The 25105-nt window shown below is 36.5% G+C and overlaps 1 protein-coding gene across 9 annotated transcripts in view; it reads left to right on the forward strand.

Annotated features, from left to right (window-relative positions):
* The window catches only part of acaca (acetyl-CoA carboxylase alpha), a 70015-nt gene that overhangs the window by 22530 nt on the left and 22380 nt on the right, over positions 1-25105 (forward strand). For 4 of the 9 annotated variants that reach the window (XM_084412845.1, XM_084412847.1, XM_084412844.1 and 1 more), the window contains 21 exons: positions 4242-4469; positions 5549-5699; positions 5883-6017; positions 6129-6275; positions 7303-7491; positions 7581-7681; positions 8544-8632; positions 9015-9139; positions 9337-9564; positions 10557-10646; positions 10744-10862; positions 13716-13739; positions 15872-16015; positions 18241-18343; positions 18510-18617; positions 18729-18785; positions 19000-19044; positions 19993-20034; positions 21298-21513; positions 24594-24749; positions 24829-25053. In XM_084412845.1, coding sequence (XP_084268971.1) covers positions 4242-4469; positions 5549-5699; positions 5883-6017; positions 6129-6275; positions 7303-7491; positions 7581-7681; positions 8544-8632; positions 9015-9139; positions 9337-9564; positions 10557-10646; positions 10744-10862; positions 13716-13739; positions 15872-16015; positions 18241-18343; positions 18510-18617; positions 18729-18785; positions 19000-19044; positions 19993-20034; positions 21298-21513; positions 24594-24749; positions 24829-25053 — 2722 coding nt within the window. Of the gene's footprint in view, positions 1-4241; positions 4470-5548; positions 5700-5882; positions 6018-6128; positions 6276-7302; positions 7492-7580; positions 7682-8543; positions 8633-9014; positions 9140-9336; positions 9565-10556; positions 10647-10743; positions 10863-13715; positions 13740-14390; positions 14493-15871; positions 16016-18240; positions 18344-18509; positions 18618-18728; positions 18786-18999; positions 19045-19992; positions 20035-21297; positions 21514-24593; positions 24750-24828; positions 25054-25105 lie in introns of all 9 variants that reach the window. The other 5 variants (XM_084412842.1, XM_084412839.1, XM_084412841.1 and 2 more) reach the window with 2 other exon arrangements.

Consider the following 25105-nt stretch of genomic DNA (forward strand, 5'->3'; position numbering starts at 1 on the left):
TTGAGAGCACTCTTTATTATTATACACTTGTTTTATTGTTTGCATGACTAGTCCAAATATATGAGTATTAGGGCTCGGTATTGACACAGATTTTACTATTTAATTTTGGTTCACAAGCTCTTGATTCAATTCCGATTCATTTGGATATGTCCAAGTACATCAATCTCTCAACTAATGCTCAAACTATACAGGAAACCCTGTCAAGTTGGTACATTACTAAAACATTAAATATTATAGTAAGTTATAATAACAATGGTGTCTAAAATCAATTGCTATTTATTTTAAGATATAGTAATCAACACTCAAATAAAAAACATTTAAGTTGCACATAAGGCCGTTTTTATATCAACTAATGATTTTAAAGCAACAACATGGAACTTTTCCTCTGCGGTCGCCCTACAGGTTGGAAGCGGAATTGTCCATTACCGCTGTCGTAAAATGATTTACGGTTACTGTCAATGCATTCTCATCCCCAAATCGTCACTTTCAAACATTCTTCAATATCCGACGCACAAAGCACCCTTAGCGTCAATATGAGACGCTTCGGTTATGGGTAGGTTTAGGTCTGTGGTAGGGTTATGCGTCTCATATGGACGCTAAAGGGTGCTTTGTGCGTCAGATATTGAAGAAATTTTGAAAGCGTCAGTATATGACGACTTGGGATGAGAACGGGCTGTTACTGTATATGAAGCATGCAGGTTTTTTTCATATGGGCAATGATAATATTATTAATCTTCCTCCTTTCATAATTTATACATGTTTAGTAGACTAAACATTTTAACTCAAACATTTGCGATTTGCATGTCGATTGCAATGCTCAAATCTGAACGAGAATGATAGCGATAGCATCCTAACCATCTAAAACTAGCATGTTAGTGTTTACTAGCTACCAGATTGATAATTCGCTCATCGACTAACGTTAGCTGATTCATGAAGATAAATGGAGGACCAGATAGTTTCCGTAACGTAGCCAGGCAGACAACAGATTAGAAAAACTAAAGATAGTATGCAAGCAATTTACTTACTAGTTCAACAGCATGACGGCCAAGTCAGCATCGGTCTGACGATAAGCTCACGCCAGCAAGCAAACGCTCGACCAATATTGATCCTCGTCCTGCCTTTCAGTTTATCACTCTCCCTTTTCCTCTTCCGACTCTACTCCGACAAAACCTTGGACTTCTTACGTTTCGCTGCTGCTTCAGCCATGACGAAAACACACGCACGAAAACAAACGCGCTGGTTGGCCTGTCACGGCCGAATTTGAGGAAGTGATTGGCGAAGTGACGTATGCCGTAAAGCAGTCGAATTTTGTAGTTCTTTTTGAGCTCTGGTTACTACCCGCACCCCGAAGTTACATAGTGCCAGTAAAAGCGATACAGACCCCGTCAGGCTCTGGCAGACGTGTCATTCAACCTATTGTAAGTCGATGTACCATCACAAGGGTCTTGGAAATATATTATGAAGGTCGAAAAACTACATGTTGTTACTTTAATGATAATTATATTTCTACTCAATTGTGGAGAGACAGCCTCCAACAGTGGCTGTAATAAAAAAGTTTTTGTGGCATATTTATTCAGACTAACAGGTTAAAGGTAGATTGGTAATTTCCAGAGATGCTAGCAATAGCGAGCTAGCTTTGAAAGCATAAGGTCCCACCCTCCCTTCAGAGCATTTCCAAAACCACGCCTCCTTCAAAACACATGAACACGTACAGCAGGGAGCAAACAAAAGTGTCACGAGAGACGGCGTTAAACTACCTCATGTCTCAAAGCACATAACATTACAATAATAATGAACATAAACAACTTAAAGAGCGCTGACCTGTACCACCTGACTGCTGCAGATAGGGTTGTGCTATTAATCGTAATTGATTTTGATTTTGGCTTCCAACGATAATTATAAAAAACATAATCGACGTGAAACTATTATTGTGCCACTGGCACATTCCATTAACAGTATATTGGGTCCTTGAAGCTCTTAAAGTGACAGCAGCCTAATAAATCTACTGCAGCCATTATTGTCTAACAACAAACAGGGTTTTTCCTGGGTCAAAATTGGTCTTCGGTGGTGGCTGACCGACATGGTCATCCACACACAGCAAAGAGTACCCTAGTACCCACATGATCCGCAAGCCCAATATTGACAATAAATGTTCAATTTAAAATAAATACAGTTTGTGATTTTTTTTTTAATTTTTTTTTTTAGGTAATTTACTACACATTGTCATAGGCCTATACATACTGTGGATTATTAAGGCTAAATTTTACTAAACACTCTTGCTAAATTAGGTAAGCACACTTACTTTCTCATTTCAGATTAGGGGTGGGAATCTCTAGGCACCTCACGATTCGATTCGATTACGATTGAGAGGACAACGATTATCGATTATTAAAGTTTTTTTTTTAGCAAAACGTTTAGCAAAGTATTTATGATGACCCATAACGAACTTACTTCCATCTTCCTATATAAATTTTATTAATAAAACAAATGGAAGTTATTTGAACATTGCAAAGAACCAACATGAAAATAAATGTGTGCCTGTACTAGCAGCATACTTGTAGTAAATTAATACAAACTTCAGCATATTCTGAATCTCTAGCATTTAATAATAGACTTCTAACCAACATCCTCCTGTTATTTCCAATGAGCAATATAATCCTTCAGACAAAAAACATTTTGCTGTAGCAAATTCACAAACAGTTTTCGTTCAAAAATATAGAATGATGTACCAGCAGCTCTCATATAATGCTTGTGGACTTATGCATATTCTGAATAATTGGTAACATACAAAGCCTCTCTTATTCACAACTAAATAATAAAGAGGTATGACTTGAAATGTTTGCTGTATACCACAATCAAAAACAGCTTATACAAAAAAAGTGAATGAACATCTGCAGAGAGCACAGTCAAAATGTAACTTTTTTGTGACTGGCATTGCACATAGCCTATTGCAGGGCAGTATAACGTAAGTATAACAGATCGGTTTACAGTATATTGATGTGAAAACTAAATAGGCTACTGAAAGCAGCTTTCATACAACAAATACTAAATAGGTAACAATGAAATTGCCAATTTTCCATACGCTAGCTTTTAACGAAGAGGGTGCCGTTCGAATTTGGCGCTCAGGCATCATGCGTCTGTTATGTGCGCGCCACAGACTGCACGCGCACTGCACGTCCGCTAGAGTTCCGCCTTTTGCGTTCCGTCAATATTATGTTTTTTTAGAGATTTGATTTTTTTGACATTTGTGAATCAATTCAGAATCGTCCACGTCCGCATCGCGATGCATATAAGAATCCGAGCGGTGCTGTGATCGTTCTCTCCGTCACTCCGTCAGTAGCCTGCTTCACTCACAAACCCCAATTACAGATCAAATAAGGCTTTGGCGGGACAAAAAATCGTTTTGGCGGCCGCCAAAAAAAATTCAATGTAGGAAAAACCCTGAACAAAAGACAAATATAAACTCACTCATTGCTCTTGAATATGTATTTTCATTTTTTACATTTGATTACTTTATTAAAATTCTGTTTTGGGCAACTACTGCTCTGAATACCACGGTTAGTACATCTTCTGGTACAAATCGCCTACCCTGCCTTTAAGTAAAAATATAATGAATATGCAATATAGTGTATACATTTAGCAAAATGCTCCTCATTAGATACATTTTTGAATTGCGTTCCTGAGGTAAGTGTGACTTTACATGGCGTTCTTTACAAGCTGTTTATTGATATCTTCTGTGATTGAAACACTGATTGAGCGATTACATGAGACATACATTTCAGCAAGTTTGACTGTTTCTAATAGTATACCTTCTGATGTTGATTCATGTTTTTTTCGTGCTATAACTAGTACTAAAGATGATCAGTTCATGTGTGCTCTGTGCAGCGATCTTTCACTCCACATTAAAGAGTGCTGAAATTGTATTTATTATTTGAATTCCATGATAGAATTCACAGAATTTGAAAGCTGACACTTTGTTTGCTATCAAAAGTAACAAAATATCATAAAGCTTATCATGATTTATTGCTAAAAATAATTTTTAGTGAAGTTTTGCTCATGCATAAACAGAAAATGGTATAGAGTAAAAGAACGATTTTGAAATTATGAATTAGTATCGGTTCATTAAAATGAAGATCAATAAAAAAGGATTAATCAACACTATCAATCCAGTAAATAAGTAGTTGTTATTGCAGTCATAGGATGTTCTCACCCTTTTGCTCTCTTCTCTTGTATGTTTCCAGAGGGCAGGTTTTACCTGCACACACCCTGTTGAACACGGTGGATGTTGAACTGATCTACGAGGGAACCAAATTTGTTCTAAAGGTGACCAGACAGTCACCTAACTCTTATGTGGTCATCATGAATGAATCTTTAGCGGAGGTGGACGTCCATCGGTTGAGCGATGGAGGTCTGCTGCTTTCATACGACGGCAGCAGCTACACCACCTACATGAAGGAGGAGGTGGACAGGTAGGATTCTGAGTGTCAATACAGGATGGAGAACGCAAAAACATATTGTTAGAAGAGCTGTTCATGTTCATGGTTCTCAATGTGTAGATTCATAATTTAAGGCGCAGAACTATATTTAAATGTTGGTTTGTACTTCAGTAAAATTAGTTGATTTCCCAAGACATTTTTCTGAAATAAAAAGGTGAATGGCATCTAATGCTTTTAATAAATCAATGCAGTATAAAGGAAGCTTTTTTGCCATTTTCCGATTGGTTAAGATTTCATTTATTTAACCCTTTTTTAATATTGCTTTTAAACACAATAACAAAGCTGCAATGTTATTATGTATGTATGGTATGCATGTAGGTAGGTATGCATGTAGGTGTATGTTAGGGACGTCCATTAATCAAACAAGTTTATTAATTGCATTATTATTAATCACATTACATTGAATCCTACACATTAATGTGGAAACAACATAAAGATAGTATTTTACTTTTTTATGTGTTACTGCAAGCTAAATGATTATTGCACTAAACTGCAAATTGCCAGTTTTAATTATTATTATTTTTTTTGCAGAACCTTAATTTTGTAACTACATTTTTACATTTAGCTGTGCCTTTTTATGTAGTGTGTTTGGTGATGTTTCTGTCAATTCTGTCAGTTAAACTGTTAAAACAGATGCTGCATTAATGTTTTTTTTGTTTTGTTTTTTTACTTGTCTTAATTTATTTTCAGTATGTTAAAAAAGAAATATTAATGATATTAACATATTATTTTTCCTAATAATATTGGGATAGTAATATTGAGGTAATAAGTTTATCACAAAAAAATAGATGTTTATTAGCTCCTCATGTTATATTGCATATAGTTGTGGTTAAAAAAGGGGATACATTCAAAACATTTGGAGATTTTTTTTTTTTTTTTTTTTTTTTTTTTTTTACCAATGATAAATGGCATGCATTGTAACTATATTAATATGTTACTCTGTTATTGCCTATCTTGATAATTGTATGTGTTTTTCTTGTATAACAAAAAAAAAAAAAAAATGAAAGAAAGAAAGAAAGAAAGAAAACACAGGTTTTTATTTTATTCCTTAGGTATCGCATCATTATCGGTAACAAGACGTGTGTGTTTGAAAAGGAGAATGACCCTTCACTCCTGCGATCATTATCTGCTGGGAAACTCATCCAGTATACTGTGGAGGACGGTGGACACGTGTTTGCTGGACAGTGTTATGCAGAGATAGAGGTGTGTAAGATGTAACCAAGTGGGTAGTTCTCAGGTAAAATAAGCTGCATAAGTAGACCAGACTTTACGGCAATAGTCAAAGTCTGACTGCACAAGACTAGAGAGACAACAGAAACTGTTGTGCATGTGTGAAATGTCTTTTTATTTGTTTGCTGCATTATTAATGCTATATATGTCTTTTAGGTGATGAAGATGGTGATGACCCTGAACGCCTCTGAGTCTGGCTGTATTCACTATGTGAAGAGAGCTGGTGCAGTGCTGGAGCCGGGCTGTATCATCGCCAAACTGCAGCTGGATGATCCCAGCAGAGTACAGCAGGTATATCCGTGTGTTACATGTGGTAAACGTATGAGTTTTAGTTAGGTTCCCTTTCAGAAGTTACAGAGAGTTGAAGTGGTTTAGTGTCTCCAATGAGTGTGTCTGTTTCAGGCGGAGCTGTATACAGGAGCATTACCCGCTGTTCAGTCCGTGGCTCTCCGGGGAGAGAAGCTTCACCGAGTCTTTCACAGCACTCTGGATCACCTAGTGCACATTATGAACGGCTACTGTCTGCCAGAGCCCTTCTTCAGTGGCAGGGTGAGAAAACGCATGTAGCTCTTCAACCACTTCATTGGACTTCCTAGCGGTAGTTCTCAACCTTTTGGCTCCAAGACCCCCAATATTCAAAGGCCCTACACTACTAGTTTCTGCATATTCAATTTCAGAATTCAGAAGTTTTAAGAGCTAAATGTGTGCAATGTCGCTGTTTGAGCTTGAAACAAGCACAAAGTCCACTCCATAGGGAGATATTCTCTCTATCAGTGCGGACTGTTTCTGAACTCCTTGAAACGCCTCAATTGTAGTCTTCAGTTTTCTACCAGGAACGTACATGTCACAATATCCCTCATTTAAATAATTCCCACCCAAGGCATACGTCCTGGTTGAGTTTTTCCGAAGAAACATGCATTTTTCCGAAACTAAAACAGAGCATTCAGACAGAGGGTGAAAACAGGTGCTGCAACAATGAAAATCATAAGATTTCAAATAATGTTTTTTGAACATTAAATGATGTAAACATATTCTAGTAGACCCCATAAACAAAGTTATGAATCCGTAAATGAGCATAATTAGGCCCCTTTAAAATTAGACTACCTTTATATATACAGTTTTTTCCAGGACATGGGAATCCTGGTTGTTCAAATGTCTGAAGGCATTCATTAAAAAATAAATATCTTAATGCTTTAGTTGTTTTAGCTTATTATAATGCTTATTTTGTCTTATTGTAAATCAGTAAGTCACCTTGAGGCCCCTTTGAAGTTTAGTGAGGCCCCCTGGTTGAGATCCACTGCTTTAAATGGACACTATTTGTTTTTCGTTGCTCATATACTTATGATATTTTTATTATTTATTTATTTATTTATTTATTTATTTATATATATAATACATGATAAAATGTATAGTTAATAAATAAATAATTGCTGTTAATGTTAATGGTCTCTGATCTAAACATAAAAACAAAACGAAGTGTAAAAGCAACTGTGTGTGTGTAGCGGGCAATTTGTATCACTTTGCCAGATCAGGTTTGCTGTAAATTGGCATGAAAATTTGTATGTGTGTGTTTTAGCTGAAGGAATGGGTGGAGCTTCTGATGAAGACTCTGAGGGACCCCTCTCTGCCCCTTCTGGAGCTTCAGGACATCATGACGAGTGTTTCAGGCCGGATCCCTCCAGCCGTAGAGAAGGCCATCAAGAAAGAAATGGCTCAGTATGCCAGCAACATCACTTCTGTCCTCTGCCAGTTTCCCAGCCAGCAGGTGCGGCTTGTCGACCTTTGAATTCATGCCTATCTGAAGCTATAAAACTGCTACCATTGTTTATAAATGTTGTCAAATTCTCATCTCAGATTGCCAATATACTGGACAGTCATGCTGCCACATTGAACAGGAAGTCAGAGAGAGAGGTCTTCTTCATGAACACTCAGAGCATTGTACAGCTGGTTCAGAAGTTAGTCAAACATCCACATGAACTTAAACCACTGATCTATAGAAATGACTGGATCGATTGTGACATCCTAAAAAGTGAAGCCACCGTACTGCCGTATTAGTTTTCCCTCACGTTCTATTGAATTAATTGGAAAATGCAGTCGATCTTGATTAGTCAGATGATTTCCGTCAAAATAAAACATTTCCCCTTGAGGGGCTGAGGTCCACCCACCACAGTTTAACAAAAATCCTGTGTGAGACTGAAACTGTCATGCTAGTAAAAAGCCAAAGAATTTGAGATGACCTGTAGCTTTTTAACGGTTTCCAAGTTCTCCAAGAGTCTGAAGTGGATGTCGGTCAGCAAAAAGACATCAGGAAATAATATACATTCTTCACAACATGCTGACTGCATGTGGATTTAAAGACATGAAGCTTTATTTTCAAGCCACTCAGAGCAAGATGATGCATGGTAAACCTTGGATTTTAATACAAAGTGCAATATAGTAATGGGAGCTTGTATGTATTGTAATATTATTCACATCAGTAGATGCACCCATCTTAATGATTTCAGCCCAAAAAGACCATGTACATTACAGATGACGTCAGAAGTAACAATTAATTTTCATACATGTATCCTAAAAATTAATCCTGTCCCACTGATGGCTGCAAATCTGGTGATTTTAGGTCAAGATTTTGTCTGTAAGTCAATGATGCCTTCTGTCAGTTGGGAATAGTAATATGGCCGTTGGAACACTACTGGTGGCTTCACCGCCTGCTGGCAGTTTAAAGAACGCAATGAGGAATCCAGTCATTTATATAGATCAGTGACTTAAACACATTCGCAACCACCGGTTAACTGGCCTTCATGTCTGTTGTCTACCCAGGTACCGCAGTGGCATCAGAGGTCATATGAAGGCGGTGGTGATGGACCTCCTCAGGCAGTATTTAAGAGTGGAAGTTCAGTTTCAGCATGGTAAGACTGCATATTATTGCCCGGTTTCACAGACAAGGCTTAAGTCTAGTCCCAGGCTAAACTGCATGGTTGAGCTGTCTGTGAAACCAGGCCTATTTGACTTTTAATGCCATCACTGGAAGTTGCCTTATTTTATCATTTGACCACTGGATGGCACTGTAACATTATGATCCGTTCTTGTGTATTAATAGAAAATAGAAACGTGAATAATGAGAAAAAAAAAAACGATTTAATATATAATATTAAGATTTAAGAAAATGTTTGCCATTTAATAAATATTAGCTTTTTCTATTCTTTCCATTTTATTTACTGTTTCATTAATAATTAATTGCATTAAATAATTTACTATTCTTTTGTGTATATGTGTGTGTATTACTGTCAGGTCACTATGACAAGTGTGTATTTGCACTCCGAGAGGAAAACAAAGGGGACATGTCCAATGTGCTCAACTACATATTCTCTCATGCAAAAGTCACAAAGAAGAACTCTCTGGTCACCATGTTGATAGTGAGTACACAGTCACAATTTTCAAACTGAGAGTTTAATGTGAATGATTGTTTGGTTGTTTTTAATCATTCAGAAGGCCAACTTTTGTATTGTGAGATGTAATACCAGTCGAGATATAATAATAGCATTTATATTTTATATCTGTGACTCCAGTCCACTCATGATTTCAAATGTTTGTCCCTAACTTCTCTCTGTAGGATCAGCTGTGTGGACGAGACCCCACTCTGACGGACGAGCTCATGGCCATCCTCACAGAACTCACGCAGCTCAGCAAGACCACGAATGCCAAGGTGGCACTGCGGGCACGGCAGGTTCTCATCGCTTCTCACCTTCCCTCATACGAGCTGCGACACAATCAGGTGGAATCCATCTTCCTGTCCGCCATTGACATGTACGGACATCAGTTCTGCATTGAGAACCTGCAGGTAGGACATGCTGGATGAATGCGATCGACAGATCTGTAGTGCTATCAGTGTTTTGCCACTATTATGATTGTTAAATGTTGAAGGTTAAGGAAAAATTCAGAATTAAAATCGAAATGGCTTTAGTTTAGTTCATTGAGGAATTTGAATTGAATTGGCCATGCTCACAGGATGTTGAATAGGAATTAGAAGGGCATTGATAGGAAGTGGAATTTTTGTAAGCTAATTATTTATTCCCTGACATGATCTGATCGGACATTTATTCTCAAACGATTAGATATATTAGATATATCAAATACATTAACACAGCAGTCAAAACACTTCACATTTTACCATATTGTTATTATAATTATATAAAATGAACAAGCCATGTAGATACTTTAATACAGTTTTAGAGCTGAAACTATTAGTTTCTATATACATAACATCTACTATATAGTATTATATACATCTATATACATCTAATATATAGAATTAGTTCCTAATACTATAAGTATTAATTGATAATTAATTTAACATTAAATATTGACTTCATTGTTCATTATTTAATTGATTTAGCTAGTTACACTACAGCTCAGGTTTTTTTTTTAAAGAAATTAATATTTTTATTCAGCAAGGATGCATTAAATTGATCAAAGCTGACAGTAAAGTATTTTACATTGTTAAAACAAACAACAACAACAAAAAATACATGCTGTTCAACATAAAAAAAAAAAAAACATCATATTTTCCACAAAAATATTAAGCAGCACAACTTTACAATATTACTGTTTTACGGTATTTTTGATCAAATAAATGCAGCCTTGGTGAGACTTCATTAGATAACAAAAACAAATCGTACCGATTTAACATTTTGAACAGTAAGTGTATATTCGCAGTTTCATTTGATTCCACTACTGGCACAGAAATGACATATTTTACCTTAAATTCTAATATTTTACTTCAGAACATTGTGTATTGTCAAATTATTGATACCTTTCTTGATTTTTCTCTAGAAACTGATCCTGTCAGAGACGTCCATCTTTGACGTACTGCCAAATTTCTTTTACCACAGTAATCAGGTGGTACGGATGGCTGCTCTAGAGGTAAGACTGCCATTTTACATGTACTTATCTAAGAAACGGACAGTGTTTATTTTGTCTTTATAAGATGTCGAACATGGTTCCTGCTCTCTTTCCTTAGGTGTATGTTCGTAGAGCTTACATCGCTTATGAACTCAACAGTGTCCAGCACCGACAGCTGAAAGACAACACCTGCATCGTGGAGTTCCAGTTCATGCTGCCCTCATCCCACCCAAACAGGTACCTCAAGATGTACCGCAGCCCTCCTTCTCACACCTCTCACACCTCCCTCGCTTGGACCGTGGAGGAGCATGTCAAAACACAATGAAAGACATGGCCAATTGGGGAAAATAGGTTTCAATTCTATATTCATCAGTATATCTGCGTAAAGAAAAACTTGCGACACAGATTCTCCTCCACTGTACCACAAACCACTTCCCCTTTCACCCTTAAAATGCTCTACCTATGCACAATCTATGCCACTGATTTACTGTCTGTCATGATCAGGAGGTTTGTATGAAGGAAGAGTAGAAAAGCGTTATTTAGTGACAGGGTCTGAATCACAGGGCCCAGAAAAGTTAGCCTTTAAGGTGTCTCTCATCTGTGCTGGCCACATCCGTGTGTTTCAGGTGACACCGATCTATTGCAAACCAAAGAATGCCACCAATAGGACATGCTCCGAGATTGTGCTGATTGGCTGTCTAACAGATCGCTCTTTTTGCACTTCCTTATTCATTCTCTGCTGATTTATGCTTGTGAACTAATTCAGTCTCATCAGGTGCATGTTATGCAATTTTGTGTTTCTTGCTTTTTCAGTTTGTGCATTTAGTCCTATTTAAAAATAGTTATAATAATTCCCAGCTATCATTGCTGCTTTGCCTGTGATTTGTGTAAAATGAATGGCTAATGCATTTGTACTGTTAAAGTACATGAAGGAGATTTTAGCTGCATTTATTACTGCATTGTTTTAAGAGCTGAATTGTTGCATGTGAGGAGGGGCAGTTATATGTGAAGTGTGTGGCTTGGTTTCATTTTGAAGTGTTCTCAATTTTAATCCCATAAAATCAATAGAAATAAATTGTATTTCACATAGGGATCCAAGATATTACAATTCTGGCCGATACGCCAATATTTATTCTGGTGTTATGGCTAATGAATGAAAAAATGGCTGACATTAAAATTCTGTAATATTTTGTGTTTAAAAAAAAAGATTTTTTTAAAATATGAAATAGCTGAAATTATTAAGTCAAAATATTCATTTTTAAACAGTGTTATTAAATTATTAGGGTTTTCAAACAATTAAAGGGTTGAGCACTAGATGATGAGAATGTTTGAATTTTAAAGTTGAGACTTTGCTTCATATTAAAAGTAACAAAGCACAAAGCTTGTTGTGATTATTGGATGGCGCTACAAATGTTTAGTGACGGTTTGTCCACGCTGCGCATCAACAGAAAAGAGAACCCTAACTCTTTTGAATGGTAGTGTCTTGTGCACCCCAATTTTTTATTTTATTCTGCATTGTTATTTAATAAATTTATTATTATTATTTTAATTATTTTAAATATTAGTAATCCCCACTCCTAATTCTCATTACGTAATACATTTGACTTCTGTCCTTATTAGTAATTCACATTATTCTCAGTGATGAATCATTACTATAATACAAGATATATATTTTTTTAATAATAACCTGTAATATAGTTAATTTAAAACAGTACAGTAATGAGAAAAGTGGAAAATGTGCTTAAAGGGATACTCCACTTTTTTTGGAAATAGGCTCATTTTACAACTCCCCCAGAGTTAAACAGTTGAGTTTTACCGTTTTCGAATCCATTCAGCCGAACTCCGGGTCTGGCGGTACCACTTTTAGCATAGCTTAGCATAGAACATTGAATCGGACAAGACCATTAGCATCTCTCTCAAAAAAATTACCAAAGAGTCTCGATATTTTTCCTATCGTTAGCCTCATAGCATAATTGCCTAAGTAATATATAAAAAAAAAGACTTAGGCAATTATGCTATGAGGCTAACGCTATTTAAAACTTGACTCTTCTGTAGTTACATCGTGTACTAAGACCGACGGAAAATGAAAAGTTTTCTAGGCTGATATGGCTAGGGACTATACTCTCATTCCTGCGTAATAATCAAGAAACTTTGCTGTCGTACCATGGGTATAGCAGGCGTAATGATATGATCAGCGCCTGAAAATAGTCCCCAGCTCGGTAACTTCCAACATGACCAGGACTAAGTTTGTGTAGTTTCAGCCGCAAGCAGGTTGTCACGTTGGTTATGTTGACGGAAGTTAGCCTATTTTTAGGTGCTGCGTCATATCATTACGCCTGCGGCAGCAAAGTTTCTTGATTATTAAGCAGGAATGAGAGTATAGTTCCTAGCCATATCAGCCTAGAAAATCGCAAATTTTCATTTTCCGTCGGTCTTAGTACACGATGTAACTACAGAAGATTCTAATTTTTTTGAGAGAGATGCTAATGGTCTTGTCCGATTCAATGATCTATGCTAAGCTATGCTAAAAGTGGAACCGCCAGACCCGGAGGTCGGCTGAATGGATTCGAAAACGGTAAAACTCAACTGTTTAACTCTGGGGGAGTTGTAAAATGAGCCTATCTCCAAAAAAAGTGGAGTATCCCTTTAAGCAGATTTAAAAAATGTAAGAAAAAAATTCACAAAGCAAAAAGGTAAAGCTCCTAAAACAGGCTACATTTTCTTTAAACAAAATCCATTTGGGACTAAAATTTGGGACTGTTCTTGATAGATTTCATAAGATTTACAATGTATTTAAATAAACTAAATCAGTCAGTTATGCATTTATGCATTTATGCAGTGACCACATTCAAATAATCACTGAAGACTCATTTGAGACGCTTGTATAATATAATTAAACTTTGTGCAAATGCAACAAAATTGTCTTTGAGCCACTTCTCATTGACAGCAGGCTGTGAGTCCAAGTTAAAATCGTACCGAAAGCAGAAACTGTCAGTTATGTGAAAAGGCCACACACTTCTGATCTCTGACTGACCCCTCCAATTGATGCCTGACACTAACCAACCAGTAATCAATGTTGTTTGATTGCAGAGGGAACATCCCCACTCTAAACAGGTATAGTACACATTCTTTCTTCCCTAAACCAACGTGTAGACTCGGAAAATAGAGTAGAAAAGCAGTATGGTCAAACACATACATTTTAAATGTAGTATGTATTGTGTACTTTGAGTAATACTAAATAAGTATGGTATTCCAAACATAAAACAAGTGTAATCACATATGTATTTGAATTCATATTTTAAGACATAATGTAACCTGAAATTAAACACATTCACATCCTGATGAATGGATCGAATCACACCTTCTGTGTGTCTCTTGACATTTTGAATCAACCGATTGCAGTTATTTTGTGTACAAGTTTGTTTTAATGAAAACAGCCCTCCATTGGCACTTTTATTCTGTTCTCAGTAAATACAAACTAATTTGCATGGCTTATTGCACTACTCTCAATACAGATGTGTGTGTGTGTGTGTCTGTCTGAAATTACCTTCAATGTTGTTTGTGCTAGCGCATGCAAATAGGGATACTCCTGTTATATGTTAATTTAAATGAAATTGTTTAGACCTCATACTGGGTTTGAATTAACTGCATAATAGTGGCGATTAAATCTGCCATGCGTATGTGATTGTTTGTGTACGTTCTTGCTCTGTCTGTTTATGTGTGCGTACAAGTTTCAAAATGTGACTGTCATCGTTGTCCTCCCAGGAAAATGTCTGCCCCACTACAGGACTACAAACCGCCAGATAACACGGCTAACGCTAGTGCCGCCACAGGGGCTTCTAGTGACTCTGCTGAGAGCGAGGCCAGGTAGTGCAGGACAGGCTACAGTGTTTAATCCCAGAGAGGATTTAATCGGGCAAAAGTAATCTATATACTGGGTTTTTTTGTTTTGTTTTTATGAAATCCGGGTGTAAATCTTTTTAATTAGTCTTTAAATAAGGGATTGCTGTCCATACTAACATTTGAACAGGAGACTTGTCACATACTGAAGTTTAGTAAATTATAACAATTTATGGTAGATGTGCTGATTTAGCTTATAATTATGGGTCTTATTAAAGGAATGTTCTGGGCTAAATACAACTTAAAATCAATAGCACTTGCTATTGTTGCTACTGGTTCCCTCAGTTTGTAAAAACTGGAAAAATGCATTAATAGTAATGCACTTGCAATGGAAGTCTGGGTAAAGTGTACAGCACCACAAAGTAACGTTTAAACAATATAGACCGCTTTACAGCTTGAATATAAAACTTTTTGCAGAATAATTTATGGAAGCTCTTTAACAAAAAAGTCACCTTCTGGGTTTTTTTTGATGCCATGGACCCCCAGTTATAAAGATCCTCAAGGACACTTTGCCTAAAATATAAAGGAAGCTGTATATTGTCACGTACAGTATAAAAAATCAATTTATACTGTGTGTGTGAACAATTCTTTATATTATATAAATATAAAGTTATAATTTTATATTATTGTAAAGTAATTATCGTTTCATGTCATGTGTGAGGATCTATATTAGTAGGTCTGTCAATAAAATTAAATCTTCACAGTTAATCTCACAATTTCTGATTTTAGAAAGAAACATGAAATTGAATCATAATCAAATGTGGTGAGTATTAAAAAATAGTATTAAACCTATTTCATTAATTTCTTATAGTATAAATCAGACCCCAGTTTGGAAAGCTGTGCTTGGTCAACAAGCCCTATTGTAAATGCGTAACAGTAAACCACTTTTTTGTTTTGTTTTTACAAATGGAGGGATGACCAAAATTATGATAATTAACAACAGCCCAAATATAGATTGTATTTAACCTGGAATATTCTTAACTAACCTGTTCCTCCTCCGTGAATTCAAATAAATAAATGAAAGAGGATGCATGAATTCACCCATTCAGTGAAGTTTCAGTCATACTTCTATTTCCTTTTACATCTGGTCTAATTGCCTCCTGACAACTGGCCCCTTTTATAATGTTCAGCTCTTACACATTCAGCTTGTGAGGAGGCGATGCTGTTCCTATTCACACCTCTGGTCTAGGCTGATGTGTGATGGTGATGATCTGGTCTTTCTCCTGGGGTGATCTACCACATTTTTCAGAGGTTATATGTATGCAGCTGGTTTAATGACAGGTCTTTTTGTTTGTGTGTGTGTGTGTGTGTGTGTGTGTGTGTGTGTGTGTGTGTTGTGCTCTCAGAATGTCTTTCTCCTCCAACCTGAACCACTACGGCATGGTCCATGTGGCCAGTGTTAGTGATGTACTCCTGGACACCTCCTTCACTCCACCCTGTCAGCGTATGGGCGCCATGGTTTCCTTCCGCTCCTTCCAGGAGTTCACCAGGTTAGTGTATGTTACGGTTAAATAAAGGCAACATGAATTACAAATGCTTATTAAATGCCCCTGATCTTAATCTGCACAATTCATCATAATGTATAAAAGTTTAACCCATACATAAACAACAAGAAAATTAGCAAATTATGTTAAGAGTGGGACCCATTCATGCTGACACATTGAGATCACATGACAAGCAAAATACTACTCACTTTATATTTGTTGCCCTCCTATTATTATGCACTTTCATTCAAGAAATAAATATATCAAAGGTGACAAGTAGACCTGAAAATATGGTATTTTTGGCATCGGTAACAGAAAACTTTTTGCGCGATATTTCATCCACACCAGTAGGTGTCAGTATAAAGTCTTAACAATGCTGTCATTTCATGACACAAAAACTTCAAGATTTTCGAAATGTAATGAAATTCACCTGTAAACGTTGCGAATTAGGGCTCAGAGTTTCACTACTCAATTTTTGTGGCCAAAATATTTCATGGTAATTGGTATTATCGTGATATCTATTTGTCAAATTCATTCAAATGAATTTATTCAGTCAAATTCATTTTTAATTTTAATTTGGGGTTTTCTCTTTTATGGTTAAGAAATCACTCAAAATCCAAGTGTAGGGAGATGGAAAAAGAGTTTGTAACCAAAACCGTACAAAAAGAGTACAAAAAGAACTTACTGTTGTCTTTTTTTTTATCCGAAAAACTCCTACATTTGGTGAGAACTTTTTTCAGGTGTAGGTAGAGTTGCTCACTTTCATCTCATCCAACATGATTTTGTGTGGCAGTAGTAGCTACACAATTATTTGTTTGCCGTTTATGACAGGTGGCAACCTGTCATGGCAAATTTAAAAATTAAAAATGAATTTGACTGAATAAATTCATTTGAATGAATTTGACAAATAGATATCACGATAATACCAATTACCATGAAATATTTTGGCCACAAAAATTGAGTAGTGAAAAGTTTACATATATATATTTATATATATATATATATATATATTTAATATATATATATATATATATATATATATATATATATATATATATATATATATATATATATATATATATATATATATATATATATATATATATATATATAATTTTTTTACATTTTTTACATTTTTTTTAATATCATTCTAGTACAAACCCATCAAATCCCAGATAAATGGGTTTTATTTCAAGATCCCCAAACATTGTCAAACTGTGTTCACTCAAAATTTAATTGCATTTAAATCTGTAATGTTATTTTGTGTTCATAAGTAGAATTATATTGTGATTTACTATTTTGGAGTGTTTTGTGTTGAGAACAGAAGTGAAGGGTAAACAAGATGGATTACGGTCGCTACTCCTGTCTCATGTGCTTTATAGCTGCTTATTACACGTCTCTGTGGAATACTTGATTTTGATTGGTCAATCGCGCCATCCAGCGGTATGTTATTCCCCCGATAACAACCGGTAAAAAATGATAACGCAGGCTAATCCGGGTACCTGAAGTTGACGCAATATGCTTACTAAGAACAGTTATTCTTGGTGGAAGTTTTGCGTTTGGTGAGCTAATAAACGATTAAAACTCAAATTAATATTTTGTGTACAATTATTTATTTATGTCATCCGGGTATCGCGGACTCGCTCTCTTGTTTCATACAAACGCAGCTGCGGCCATTTTGTGCCGATTGTTTTGTACATGGTAATGTATTATAAGATAATATAATCAAATGAATCTCAAATTAATATCTCTTATCCCCATAATTATTTATGTGATGAAAATCCATGTAATAAGTGATATGACTGTACCGTATCCCTTAAATGTCCGTCTTTAAACTTAAAGGCTTGCTAGCAACTGCTTTCTCCGTGGAAGCTTTGTGTTTGAAGAGCTAATAAAATATTTAGTCTCGGATCAATATTTCATGTCTGGTTATTTACTGTGGCACGTAGCCGTGTAATAAGCAGGATGATGTACATCCAACCGGTTGTTATCGCAGAATAAACCCCATCAGGCTAATGCAAGACCCCTTCGCGTCGGGGTCCTGATCACCCTGTCTAAGTTTATTCTGGGATAACAACCGGCTGGATGTACATTATCCCTTCCTTACGAACTCCTAACAGACACCACACTTTACATATTATGAATTTTGTTTCATGTTGTCTTTAAAAAGCAGTTTTCTAAAAATGTACCTAAATTTGGTGCTTGAGTGTCTAATTTGACTGTTATGATAGGAACATTAAGGATGTGTTGAGCTGTTTCTCTGACTCACCCCCCTGTACGCCAACCTTTCCTGAGGGGGGCAACCCTGTTCTTTATGGAGAGGAGGACAACAAGGTGAACCTTTCACCCTCTGAACCTTTCATAAAATAACATACACAAAAAAAAGATTAAAAGATAAAAATATTTTGAGTATATTAAATTGTTGTCTTGAAGAACGCTTTTTTGGGGGGGGGGGGGAAATCAACGTTTTCTATACCTAGTTTTGTTTGTTTTATTGTAGAGCATTCAAGATGAGCCAATTCATATCCTTAACGTGGCCATAAAGACGGACAGCGACATTGATGACGATGGGCTGGCGGCCATGTTCCGTGAGTTTACCCACTCTAAGGTAAAACGTTATGTTCTGTATGGGTTGATTGTCTTTAAGCAGAGTTAAAATTAAAGTTGTTTTCTCTACTCTCAGCAAATTTTTTTCTCATTCATATCATTTCTACTACAGAAATCTCTGCTATTTGAGCACGGCATCCGAAGACTTACCTTCCTGGTTGCTCAGAAGGTATGCTTTAAAAATGACATTTGAGCATGTTTCCGCTCTCTCACTCAATCAAATTTTAATTAAATCTGTAATCACTTAATTGTTAATTTGAATTGTATTGTAATTCATAGTAACTGATCTCAAGTCTGGTACACCCACTGCATGTGTGTGTGTGTGTGTGTGTGTGTGTGTGTGTGTGTCTTTTTCCCTGTGCTCTTGACGCCGTTATTAACAGGATTTCAGGAAGCAAGTCAACTGTGAGGTGGACCAGAGGTTCCATGTAAGTAGTTGTGGAATGTTTGAGACATTGGCTCTGTTCCACAACCTTTTGAGCTGCTTCGCTGCCTACTCTCTAAATAGCTACCTTCTTAGGCGACATCTTAACCAAAATGGAACCTCACAAGTGACTGAACTGAAATGCAACAAAAAGAACTTTCTCTTATGCAGGTCTCACCAGTAGCACTACTTTTTTAAAGCGCATGAGAGTCTTGGCTTTAGCTTTCAGTTGATTCTATTAGAGACATTAGCGTGTTGCTAAGCTAATGATTCAGAACTCATATAGCCCTACTAACAGTAAAATATGTGGCACACACCGTTCATTTTTAATTAGACTATGAGTATTTATCAGTTGAATGAGATTTACAGTATGTGTGATCAATATTTCTTGGTTATGTTCACTGTCTTGGATGTTAGCATATTGCTAAGCTAATGACCCAATACACTTGAAGTATAAAAATTTGGGCTGTCATTTGATTTAAATGATGATTCAAAGATGAAGTCATTGCATGATGCTGATTAATAAATCAAATTAATCACAAATAATCTCATATATCAATGTTTGAGCCCCGACATGGATATGGTGATGAAGACATTATTTGGAATAAATCAGTGAATCAAAATTGCAAAAAGTGACCGAATTTGTAAGTCAGTTTTATTTGGTTTTCTTTCCATAAAAATGTACATAAGTTAACTTTTTTTTATGAATTAAATGTTATAAACAATATTAGTAGAAATAATGATTATTTTTAATTAACATTTTGACTCCTAGGTTTTGGAACAGAGCCATTATAAATGGTCTCTTAATTAAATTGCTTACACTGTTAAGTCTTTGAAATGTGCTAATTGTACCTGTTTTTGTTCTGTAAATGGCTGTAGTGAATACACATTTTAAGAATGTTAAGAATCTAGTGTTATTTCACTGTTAATGTTTAATGTCTTTATTTCACAGAGAGAATTCCCCAAATTTTTTACTTTCCGGGCTCGAGACAAGGTGAGTTGTTTTACACAAGACTATCAATGACAGGCACAAAAGACTGTAACGATTTTAAATGCAAGCGTTCATTAAATTCATCAGCAGCTTTATGTTTAGGTGGGAAAATACAAAGGGAAAATGAGGAGGAGTAAAAGAAAAAGCTGTTATATTCCTCAGTTCCTTGTCTTTGCTGTGCAAGTAACTCCATCATGATCAATGGCGTTTCTCTCGCTTCCTTCAGCCCTGATAGTTTGCTAAAATGGTTCCAGCAAAGCTCATTACATTAATGAACTTTTTAATTATTTGTCTCATTTGAGAGGGATGACATCCATTAGCAGCTGTGATTACCTACATTTACTAAATCTAGCTTGCTATTATAGCTCACGGGCACTTTCTGCTCCTGTAGACTCACATTCTCTAAATTTAAAACGAGCAATTTCATTCCGTTCATATTTTCTATTATATTAAATATTTTTTTATACATTTCTTGAGTGTTCATGTGGTTTTATTGAATGCAGATGTATGTGCAAATAAGAAGTGTAACCAATGTTTATTTTTGTATTTTTTTTGCCATAAAACATTTTTGTCTTTTATTGGTTGGAAACATTTAGTTCAACTTTGTTTAATCTTTTTGCATTTAATTTTTAATATACTAGCAGCTGCAAATGGAATTGTGAAATATATTAGGTCTCATTCACTAATCATTTTTGTGGATTATTCATATTTATATGCACAGGGGAACTTTTCACAAAAATATTTTAATGATCTAATAATTTCTGAATTTATTTTGAATTGAGCCATTCTAAATGAGTGACTGCGTACCCGAGGCTAATCATTTGCATAAAACGCAGCCAAACCAGTAATCTCAATAATAAGACCTTTTCTTTACAGCCTTTATTCACTCTCAGCAAACATACAATGCTCTCAGGTGCTCCCATTTTTTTTTGTAAATTTAGAATTTGTAAATTTTAGTATGAAATTTATTGATAAATCATGATTTGTTTGTGAAAACTGTTGCACACAGATTTCACACACACATTTGTTAGTTATTCACAGTTAGAGAATGAAACCCAATGTTTTTGACTACAGCTTTATTGTTCTTTTGATCTCAGTGAAACAAAACAGAAAAAAAAATAATGCTTGGCCTCCTTTTTTAGTGCTTTTTTATAGTTTTTTTAATACATATTTATAAAGCGAAGTTCATTTTAATAGTTGTTTAGCCAAGCTTTATTCTTGTCTAAAACAAAAGCTTTTACCAATTTTGTCAATCCCTTTTTTCAGTTTGTGGAAGACCGTATCTACAGGCACTTGGAACCCGCATTGGCTTTCCAGTTGGAGCTCAACCGCATGCGTAACTTTGCATTGACGGCGATCCCCTGTGCCAACCACAAAATGCACCTGTACTTGGGAGCCGCCCGCGTGGAGGTGGGCACCGAGGTCACTGATTACCGCTTCTTTGTACGGGCCATCATCCGCCACTCGGACTTGGTCACCAAGGTAGGAGCATCACTCTAGTAATAAACATGGTTAGGCCTGTGCCGCTTTGGCTTTTCACACTGCGCTTAAACCTGGGTTATCGTCATTCAAAACCCCACTTTTAACCCCGGGTAAAGGAATGATTCACACTTGTAATTTAGAAGCGGGATAAGAAATGCGTTTTAGCCGGGGTTATGAAACCTTTCTCTGGAGCAGGGTTAGCACCACATTTGCAGTGTTAAAGGTGATCTAAGTAACTTTTTACTTTTTTACCTTAACTGAACAGCTTCAGAGTCATTAGAATGGTTATATTACTTAGTTGGGGTTGAATGGTGGTCGTTTCGCACCCCCCTGGTGCCCGTGAGCGGAAAATCCGCACTTGCAACTTTGGGCCGGCGGGCCGATGTCGTTGATCTACTAGCCTCTGGTGTCTGAGAATCGCCAACGAGTTTTTACAACAGTGTTGTCAAATATCTATTCCGAGGCTGTGGGGGAGCTTCCACAGAGAGCTTCTAGAGAGAAACCTGCGAGCAAAAAGCGAGAATACAGCGAAGAAATCCCGAAACTACTGAGCCCCGCTTTAACCCTGCATTGTAGTGTTAAATGTGTACATTGTGAAACGAAGCAGTGTTAGAATTAGGGATGTACTGATATGAAAATGTTGGCCGATACCGATAACCGATAATTCTTTATATTTGAAAACCGATAACCGATATATTGGCTGATAAATCTAAATCCAAATTTTTATATAATTTTTGAGAGCCTGATTTACAAAATTGCCTGATTTTGTGCATCTGAAGTGTCTCAGCTGAAGGAAATAATCCAGTATTTATCGACTTTAAAATATCGGCCTAATTTTCTAATCGGGCCGATAACAATAACATTAAAAATGAACATATATCAGCCGATACCGATATGGTGGCAGATATATCGTGCATCCCTAGTTAGAATGTTATGACTAGATGCTTAGTCATTCGTGTGCTTCATTTTCACATGCTTTGGACTTTCACGGAAACATATGTTGTATAACCCTCTGGCCTATTTCTGTTACTTGTGACATTTTCATGGCTAAAGTCTGATTACACTGTATTCAGCGCAAACTCTGCTACGAAAATATGTAAGCAGCATGTATGTAAAAGTTTCTAGTTTTGAGATAATGACATTTATGCATGGTTTGTGAAAAAACAAACTGAAACCCATACTGATTATTTCTTCACAAGACTTTTGAAAATTGTATCACGTAGCCTAGAATATTTGCTTCAAAACTATGTGAAAATCATCCTGCCTACTCATTTAGATAAAACAATATATTGATTTAAAATTTGTAAGACATGTTTTGTGTAAGAAAGCTTTATGCGAGGAGGTGTGAATCATTATGAATATTGATGTGTTTCACACCTGAGAAAGACAAAGACCGTCCCATAATGGCCCTATCAGGTGGGGACTGTGAGAGAACCAGAACAAAGAATGAGTAGAGATTTAAAAAAGAATGGCTTTTTGATCGTTTGTGTTGTCATTTATTTACAAAGATACACAACAAAGGTCAAAAAGCACATTATTGAACACACTGATCTAAAGACAGAGACTTGAACAGTCACATAACTTTTTGCCTTTATTTATTTATATATATATATATATATATATATATATATATATATATATATATATATATATACATATATACATAGCACAGCACAAACACAACGTGTCTTCCAAACTCGATGAAAAAGCAGAGGAGTAATGAAGTCTCTGATTCTTTGTTTTTGAGGTGATGGGCCGTTTACAGGTCTGCGTTCCTTCACGTGGACGATTTGCATGTCAATTGCTCTTGCGCGCCTAGGTGTGGTCACATTAGAGCTAATGAGCACGGGCTGGAGAAAATGTCCTTGCTTTCATACTGATTACTTAAACAGAGAATATTTGTTTTTGATATAATTTACATAATTTAAAAATAGCTTTGTAAAGACACGTCTCATGTTAGTGTGACAAGTATTCGCTGAGTTACAGATCATTTTCAGAGTGAACCTCACATTGAGAGAGACGGCAGAACACACATCATGTTTCTTTTCTTTATTTTACAAAAAACACAACATTTTGTTTTTATTATGAGTGTACGCAAATAAAAGAAGACCTTTAACAGTTTTGAATGATGTATAACACTTATATGTAAGATCAAAATCAACAGAGTATTTTGAGTCTCTTTTGCACTGATAAGAAAAAAAGCGAGCTGGTCTCGCCGTCGCGACCGCCGACCCCAGAGGGATAAACAGTAGGCTGTGTTTCAGAAAAATGGCAAATTGTGACAGAAAATGCAGTAATGAAGCATTTTATTTTTACCTTTATAAGTCCATTCAGTATAAACTTGATAGAACAGTTGGCAATATCTAATATGAGGATGCGCAATGCTAGAGCTTTTATGTAAACAGGTCTCGTGCTGCAGCCATCCAATCAATAGTCTCGCGTAGCTTGAAATTCAGACTTATAGCAGAAGCTCTGGACTCCATAGCAGCTTTCATTGGCCAAGGACCGCCCAGAGGCCGTCTGACTGACATGTAAAGGAACCAGTCACAGTTTGTTTTGTTCTGCGTCATGTTTAGGGTAGTGAAAATGTTACGTCTATGTCTCTACAATTACAAACTTGTGTAAAACTCTTGGACGTATTTTAAAGAGTCTACTTCACATACTTTTGAAAAATCCAGCATTTAGTTGATCCTGAAAAGTGCTCATTGTCACAGTTGTAAACATCTTCCATGAGGGGGTTTGGCGTCAACGGCATTTTAGTTTCTAGGCGGACCGTTAAATAACTCGACACACACGTGTCAGCGGTCCGTGTGCGTGACATCTGAGGCTGAGACTATCCAATAAATGACACTGACACGGCAAATACGCAAATAACATTTTTAACCCAGGGTTTAGGGATCTAAAGGTGTGAAACGCCAGCTTATGAATACCAAGGATTAGTTGTTATCCCCAGGTATATTATGAGCAATGTGAAATGTGAAGCAAGATAACCCAGGATTTTGTTTACCTGGGGTTTAGAATGACCCAGGGTTAACTTTTCAAATGTGAAAAGCCCCCGTGTGTGGTTCTCTGCTGTGTAGGAAGCATCGTTTGAGTACCTGCACAACGAGGCAGAACGTTTGCTGCTGGAGGCCATGGATGAGCTGGAGGTGGCCTTCAACAACACCACAGTGCGCACAGACTGCAACCACATCTTCCTCAACTTCGTCCCAACCGTCATCATGGACCCTTCTAAGGTTTCAATGAGTTTCAATGGATTTTTGTTTTAGGAAGGTACATCTTTGCATGTGTTTTGAGCCTTTGTGTTCTCATCAGATTGAGGAATCCGTGCGCTCCATGGTCATGCGCTACGGCAGTCGTCTGTGGAAACTCCGCGTGCTCCAAGCTGAGCTGAAGATCAACATCCGACTGACGCCCACTGGCAAGCAGATCCCCATCCGCCTCTTCCTGACCAATGAGAGTGGCTACTACCTGGACATCAGCCTGTACAAGGAGGTCACAGACTCCCGTACAGGACAGGTGGGGCACAAAGACCGACAGGTGGGGCTCACGTGTCTCTCATTAACACACACACACACACACACACACACAC

The sequence above is a fragment of the Rutilus rutilus genome (assembly GCF_951802725.1).
Source record: "Rutilus rutilus genome assembly, chromosome: 7".
In the NCBI taxonomy this organism is placed as follows: domain Eukaryota; kingdom Metazoa; phylum Chordata; class Actinopteri; order Cypriniformes; family Leuciscidae; genus Rutilus; species Rutilus rutilus.